This window comes from Nematolebias whitei, chromosome 20 (assembly GCF_014905685.2).
Source record: "Nematolebias whitei isolate Nwh7 chromosome 20, NemWhi1, whole genome shotgun sequence".
Lineage (NCBI taxonomy): Eukaryota > Metazoa > Chordata > Actinopteri > Cyprinodontiformes > Rivulidae > Nematolebias > Nematolebias whitei.
Window position 1 is genome coordinate 26,055,433 of NC_056517.1, and position 8,178 is coordinate 26,063,610.

The 8,178-nt window shown below is 41.6% G+C and overlaps 1 protein-coding gene across 1 annotated transcript in view; it reads right to left on the reverse strand.

Moving 5' to 3' along the window:
• Positions 1–7,159, reverse strand: part of hacd1 (3-hydroxyacyl-CoA dehydratase 1) — a 14,060-nt gene extending 6,901 nt beyond the window's left edge. Inside the window, exon 1 of the mRNA XM_037694347.1 lies at positions 7,006–7,159. Within this exon, the coding sequence (XP_037550275.1) occupies positions 7,006–7,124 (119 nt within the window). The 5' untranslated portion in view covers positions 7,125–7,159. The remainder of the gene's footprint in view (positions 1–7,005) is intronic.
• Between the last annotated feature and the right edge of the window lie 1,019 nt (positions 7,160–8,178).

The following is an 8,178-nucleotide window of genomic DNA, read 5'->3' on the forward strand; positions in this document are numbered from 1 at the left end:
CCCCCCCCCCCCCCCCCCCCAACACACACACACAGAGGAGAACAGATATGGGCAAAAACATTTTCGTCCTCAGCTGCAGGTGATAGTAAAAGTTAGAGTATTTCCTGCTGCGAGAACTAAGGATATTGACTGCTGTACATTGGGGTCTCTATTAGAACCTGACCAATATACCCGTAGGGCTGATATAGGCGTTTGGGGACATATCGATATCGGTGATAATTGGCCAATTAAGTGCCAATATAACCACTTAGAATTTTCACCCCTAAAATGCTGGGAACCAGCTGTGTCCTTACTTGCAAATGACGTAATTGTACAATGTTTCCAGCAGAGGGTGCATGAAGACAACTTTCAAGTCATGGCCATTCACTTTAAGTTTAACTTTCACTGACAGCACAGCCAAAGCAGGGAACAACTAAATACTGTTTAGCGTATTTTGCTGAACAGAGCATGGTAAGTTACAGTGCCTTGCGAAAGTATTCGGCCTCCTTGAACTTTTTAACCTTTTGCTACATTTCAGGCTTCAAACATAAATATATAAAATTTTATTTTTTTGTGAAGAATCAACAAGTGGGACACAATCATGAAGTGGAATGGAATTAATTGGATGTGTCAAACTTTTTTAACTAATGAAAACCTGAAAAGTGGGGCATGCAATATTATTCGGCCCCTTTACTTTCAGTGCAGCAAACTCACTCCAGAAGTTCAGTGAGGATCTATGAATGATCCAATGATGTCCCAAATGACTGATGATGATAATTAGAATCCACCTGTGTGTAATCAAGTCTCCGTATAAATGCACTTGCTCTGAGATAGTCTCAGGGTTCTGTTCAAAGTGCAGAGAGCATCATGAAGACCAAGGAACACACCAGGCAGGTCCAAGATACTGTTGTGGAGAAGTTTAAAGCTGGATTTGGATACAAAAAGATTTCCCAAGCTTTAAACATCCCAAGGAGCACTGTGCAAGCAATCATATTGAAATGGAAGGAGTATCAGACCACTGCAAATCTACCAAGACCTGGCCGTCCCTCTAAACTTTAATCTCGAACAAGGAGAAGACTGATCAGAGATGCAGCCAAGAGGCCCATGATCACTCTGGATGAACTGCAGAGATCTACAGCTGAGGTGGGAGAGTCTGTCCATAGGACAACAATCAGTCATACACTGCACAAATCTGGCCTTTATGGAAGAGTGGCAAGAAGAAAGCCATTTCTCAAAGATATCCATAAAAAGTGTTGTTTAAAGTTTGCCACAAGCACCTGGGAGACACACCAAACATGTGGAAGAAGGTGCTCTGGTCAGATGAAACCAAAATCAAACTATCCTGATGCATGCTCAATAATCCAGGTAGAAAATCTAAAAAAGTTAAATCTGGTCCTCTGGACATTCAAAAAAACAAAACAAAGCAAAATCTTTCATCCGAGAGACTTCCTCAGTCTGAGGAGCTGTATTCAGCTCAGTCTCTTAAATAGCACCTTCTCAGAGTAGATCAACCAGTTTTGCTGCTGACAACCAAAACCAGCTGATCACATGCTCAAGAAGGACCATCAGCCTAACAATGGATCATTAGCACACTGATGGCTGTTTACTATTCACAGAGGGCTGAGTGATACTAGCAATCACAGCATTGTAAGAGGGGGACTGTTGAACCCGGAGGCCTCCACCCCTGTTTAACGATGGACGATTTCTTTTCACAAAGATGGCCTCCTTTACTCCTCTCTCAAACCATCGTTCCTCTCTATCCAGGATGTGAACATCTTCATCCCTGAAAGAGTGACCGCTGGCCTGGAGATGAGTGTAGACCGCAGAGTCCTGGCCTGATGATGTTGATCTTCTGTGCTGGGCCATCCTTTTGGCCAGTGGCTGTTTAGTTTCCCCGATGTAAGACTGATCACAGCCCTCCTGACACTGAACAGCATACACAATATTACTCTGTTTGTGCCGGGGGACTGGATCTTTGGGATGAACCAGTCTTTGCCGTAATGTATTTTGGGGTTCAAAAGCCACTGGGACGTTATGTTTAGAAAATAAACGTCTCAGTTTCTCTGACACTCCCTCAACATATGGAATGACCACTGGTCTGGGTCTGGGTTCCTGAACCCAGACCCAGACCAGTGGGCTTTGTGAAAAGAAATTGTCCATCGTTAAACAGGGGTGGAGGCCTACGTGTTCAACTGTCCCCCTCTTACAATGCTGTGATTGCTAGTATCACTCAGCCCTCTGTGAATAGTAAACAGCCATCAGTGTACTAACGATCCATTGTTAGGCTGATGGTCCTTCTTGAGCATGTGACCAGCTGGTTTTGGTTGTCAGCAGCAAAACTGGTTGATCCACTCTGAGAAGGTGCTATTTAAGAGACTGAGCTGAATACAGCACCTCAGACTGAGGAAGTCTCTCGGATGAGAGACGAAACGTTTCTACATTTCTTTTTGTTGTTGTTTTGTTTTTTTGAATGTCCAGAGGACCAGACTTAACTTTTTTAGACAAAATCGAACTGTTTGGCCACAATGCAAAACGATATGTTTGGTGTAAAAGTAACACAGCTCATCACCCTGAACACACCATCCCCACTGTCAAACATGGTAAATGGTAAATGGACTGTACTTATATAGCGCCTTTCTATCTTATTGAGAAACTCAAAGTGCTTTACACTACAATCTGTCCTCATTTACCCATTCATACAGCACTCTACTAGATCTCTACAAAGCTAATTGAACAAATCATTCTAAAGAGACTAATCAGTGATTTATCACATTCATACACTGATGGGACACACATCGGAGGCAATGAGGGGTTCAGTGTCTTGCCCAGGGACACTTCGGCATGTGACTGCTGTGGGGTTCGAACCCCCAACTCTTGCATTGGAGGACGACTGCTCTAACCACTCAGCCACAGCCGCCCCTCAGCCATGGGTGGTGCCATGGTGGTGGCAGCATCATGGTTTGGGCCTGCTTTTTGTCAGCAGGGACAGGGAAGATGGTCAGAATTGATGGGAAGATGGATGAGACCAAATACAGGACCATTCTGGAAGAAAACCTGTTTGGGTCTGCAAGAGACCTGAGACTGGGACGGAGATTTATCTTCCAACAAGACAATGATCCAAAACATAAAGACAAATCTACAATGGAATGGTTCACAAATAAAAGTATCCAGGTGTTGTAATGGCCAAGTCAAAGTCCAGACCTGAATCCAATCGAGAATCTGTGGAAAGAGCTGAAGACTGCTGTTCACAAACGCTCTCCATCCAACCTCACTGAGCTCGAGCTGTTTTACAACGAAGAATGGGCAAGACTTTCAGTGTCTCCATGTGCAAAACTGATAGAGACAAACCCCAAGAGACTTCCAATAAATTTCATTCCACTTCACGATTGTGTCCCACTTGTTGTTGATTCTTCACAAAAAAATTAAAATTTTATATCTTTATGTTTGAAGCCTGAAATGTGGCAAAAGGTTGAAAAGTTCAAGGGGGCCGAATACTTTCGCAAGGCACTGTAATTGTAACTGATGGGGTAAATTAAAAAAAAAAAAAAAAAAAAAAATCAACAATAATAAATTAGCTTAAATAAATATTCCAACCTGTTTGTCATTAGCTATGGGCTTCTCAAATTAGCAAGCTAACATATAGCATAGCTTATTGCCTTGTAAAATTTAGCCAGAACAATAAATCTAATGTAGCAGTAAATATATATCAGTGTTAATAACGTTTTCTTTGTCGTACTCAAAGAAAAAAAAAAATGCTGCAGCTGTCAATACTAATTAGACCTTCACCATGGTCATTAGTGGAGGTTGTGGGTTACTTTGCTCCAAAACCTGGAAATATGACTGAGAAGTAACGTTTTCACAAATGTGCACGTTCCTCAGGTCATGTACACAAGCACCACCCTGGATCCACGCTTTTGAACTGAACACCGATGGTATCCAAACGAGTGCCGGATACTCAAATGAGCTGAGGCCAAGAGTAGTGGATGTTGTTCGTGCTTGCTCTCTGTTTCATTGCAAAGCAAAGTTTGTCATTTAACTTGTTGGCACACGGCAATTTTTGTTCATTTACGGTTGATTTTCATTCAAGTTCATGAGAACATTCAGGATCTGGTCTGTATGTAAAGTAGTGCTGCCCGAGAGGCTAAAGATCAAAACCATTTATCACTAGTTTTTTATTTTTATTTTTTTTAGACTCTATGAATGTTTTGAAGATACTGCCAGTACATCTAATGACTTCTGAATAGTTTTTTTGAAGCAGCTTACTTTATCAAATATGAACTATACGTAGACTGTACTTATATAGCGCCTTTCTATCTAGTCAAGATACTCAAAGCACTTTACACTACAACCTGTGTCCTCATTTACCCATTCATACAGCACTCTACATTTCTTCAAAGCTAATCTGAATCTGTAGAAACTCATCAGTGCTTTATCACATTCATACACCGATGGGACACACATCAGCAATGAGGGGTTCAGTGTCTTCAGGGACAAACGTGTGACAGCCGGTGGAATTGAACCCCCAACTTTCCTATTGGACGACGACTGGTCTAACAGCTCAGCCGCAATCACTAAATCAATAACATTTTTGTCTTGGCATTTTATTGTTTAATTTTAGTGTGTATTTGCACTGGAGCCATTTGTGCAGTCAGTGTAGTCTTATCTATGATTTTTGTGTTGCTATGCAATAAGCTTATCTGATCATTTAGGGCAAAATATGAGTTTTTATGTGAAATGATGAGCTCCAAAACGAAAGTATCATTAGCAAAATTACCATCTGAAGTGTGGCCTTTTAAAAATTTTAGCTACGGTAAATGTTAGGTTTTAACTAGGTCTGTCACGAAAACAAATTTTGTTGGGCGATTAATTGTCTCAGAAATTATTGTGATAAACGATAATATTGTTTGAAATTTGCCAATAATTAGTAATTATTGTCAAATTGAAGAAAAAAATGTTGGCTCATTTTTGTGTGTATTACCTTTTTCAACCACCGGATGGCAGTATAAGACCGGTTGAACCGAATGATGGATAGTGAGGGAGTGAGCAGCGTGTCTCTTTAAAGAAAAATGGGAGGAAGGCCCCTTGACATGACATGGGCTGTCCCTCCTGTTTTTCGGTTCTCAAAATGGCGGATGTTCGGTGTGGTTTGAGCTCTTTAGCATAGCATTTTTCAAACAAAGCTTTTAATAAAAAATCAGTAAACAAGTTCTTAGCAGGCACGGGATTCAACTGTGAATTTTGGAGCTTCGACAAGAGGGACGTTTTTTCTGAGGTCGGCCTGTTAGCTTAGCACGTAGCTTAGTTTCTCAGTTTAGCTGCTTTTAATGATCCAAAAATGCAATTTTGGATGGTTAAAATGGATTTTAAAGAGAAAAGAGAAAGGGAGGGGTCCAGTGTCTTCAGTAGAAAGAGAGAAACACGAAGAAACGATAAAGCCGATAAATGAAAATGAGGTTGATCATTTTAATTTATCATGTGATTAATTGATTTATTGTTTATCAAGACAGGCCTAGTTTTAATCATTAAAACTGGTTTTTTTTTTTCTTTTGTAATTACAATTTACTGAACTATACTTTTAAAAATAGAGGAGGAAAAAAAAAGAAATAAAAGAGCTACCTGCTCATTGACTCATACAGATGCTTTCATATTGAGAAACTAAAGACAGCATTCTATGAGGGAATGCACATCACCCGCCATTTTTATGCCAGATTTTCAAACTAATATCTTTTGATGAGAAGCGATGGAGCTGTTTAGGTCAAACAAAATAACAGTCACAATCACAAGTGATAATGCTAAATCTGTTAGCACTCTGGGTATATTCTCAGGATTAGTGTCAGATACCAACATATCAAATTTTAACCAATAATCAATAAATCTGACTGAGTTATTGTGATTTTTGTCTTGGCTAATGGTTATTAGCTGCAACATCCATCTCATCTTGTGACTTCAAAGGATTATCAGCTGGAGATGTACTTTTAGTGATTAGTTGTTGGGTTTAATAAAAATCTGTCCAGCGATTCTTAATATATTTTACTAACAGACAAATAGAGCTGACAGAAACAGTTGATGACATAGTTTTGAATTAAACTCAACAAGGAGTGGCTAAAGTATGTGCTAGGCTTGACTCATGGCTACCACACTAAATTTTAGCCCAAAATCTGTAAAACTGACTGAGCTATAATCAATGTTGTGTTTTGTAAAGTCAGTTGTTTGTTGTAGCCATCTTGAATTATGTTGACTCCAAAAGATAATCAGTTATAGCTGTGCACCAAGTGATCATTTTCTGAGAGTTTCATTAAAATCCATCCAGCGATGCATGAGATATTTTGCTAACAGACAACTCAATCCAAAAAATAGAGCCAAAGTTTTACAAACAGATGGAGCACGATAAGTTAACATTTAGAGTGCAGGTTGGGGATGAGTCTCAGCTACTACCACACTAAACATGTGCTCGATATCTCTCTTTACAGATGGATCACGTTTATTCAAACACACAGGAGCCAAACTGGGGCCCCCCATCATGGATCCAGGGATCTCAGAACTGACCCTCAGGTGTTTCTCACTTTATCATGGACACACTGTTCCTATAATGTTGTGTTGTTGTTCAAAATGTGCTCATTGAGCACTTCACTGTCCCGGAGCTGAGCTCCAGTGTCAGGAGCGCAGCCTGGCTATACTTATCACTGCGGCTGAGGGACGCACGGCGGGCCTTGACGCTGACAGCACGCAGCCAGCCCTATTTGGACACGGCTTCAGAGCCAGCCTGCCACCTCAAACAACCAGCCGCCATTCATTCACTTTCCAAACTCTCACCTCCCACCTTAACCTCCAAACACCCCCGCTGGCTTCTGATTGAATCTGTCTTTACTGTCAAATTAAGCGTCTGCCAAGTCCTTCGAGCTGAACAGGCACTTTCGGCTTGACGCACATGCACGCACGCGTTCCTATAAACAGCAACACAAGCTTACAGTATTTTTAAGGTGCGGGCGAACTTATCTGTGTTTCTTATTAATAGGCAACACGTACCCGGCGGTCATGGCGATGTTGTAGAAAGTGAGCCATGCGGTGACGAGGGCGCTTTTTGTTCTCTTCTTGTTGTTGTTTTCCTTCTCCTCAACCGTGCCGTCCTCCTCGCTGGACGCCATGGCACCGGGGGCAGGGAGGGGAACTCAGGAAGGGAGCTGACAGCTGTGGGGGGCTGGAAGGGAGGGGAGCATCCATCTCTCAATCCACCCAGGGAGAAACCCCCTCCTTCTGTCTCTCGTGGGACGAGTGCATGGCCTGCTGGTGGGCTGGCAAACCACTTGGACCTGGTTATACTGTAGGTGGTGTTACAGGAGATAAAACACAACAAAAACAAAAGCAGAACCGGTATTTGCTCATCTCATCTCGCTGCCAGTCATATCAAAGCGGTACAACGAGTTTGGCTTAGGATCAAAAGGGCCTCATGCTGGACCATGTGGATGAAGTTCTCTTGACTAGGGTTCATGCTAGATTTAAAAGAGGTCCGTGAATGAATGAATTGCTGACTAATTGAATGGATGCATTATTGAACAAAGGAATCAAGAATGAATGAACAAATGCCTGACTGACCAAATCTTCTTTTTTCTGCTATTCCCTTTTCACAAGCTTCTCCATCTCACTCTATCCTCACTCCAATGACCTCCATGTCCACTCTAACTACATCCATATTTTCATGGCAGCTGCATTTCTAGCATCCTTTTACCAATACACCCTCTGTCCTGTTCATTGTTCATTCCTCCTTTTTCTTGTGGATAGTCCACCATGCAAAGACGCACTACTATCCTGCACAAGTTGGATAAATAGTTGACATGAGTCAGAAACTTTCAGAAACAAGTGTATACTTCAAGGAGTTTGACAAGTGGAGCTGTAGCTATGAAAACAAAGGACGGTGAACAGCTCATCTACAGATATATATTGGGGCAGCTGTGGGAGTGGTTAGAGCAGTTGTCCTCCGTTGAGAAAGCTGGGGGTTTGATTCCACCAGCACTCACATGTTGATATGTCCCTGGCAAGATATTGAACTCTTCATTGCCTCCGATATGTGTTCCCTCGGTGTATGAATGTGATAAAGCACAGACTATTCTTTGTATAGATCTAGTAGAGTGATGTATGAATGGGCAAATGAGGGCATAGATTGTAGTGTAAAGCACTTTGAGTATCTTGATCAGATAGAAA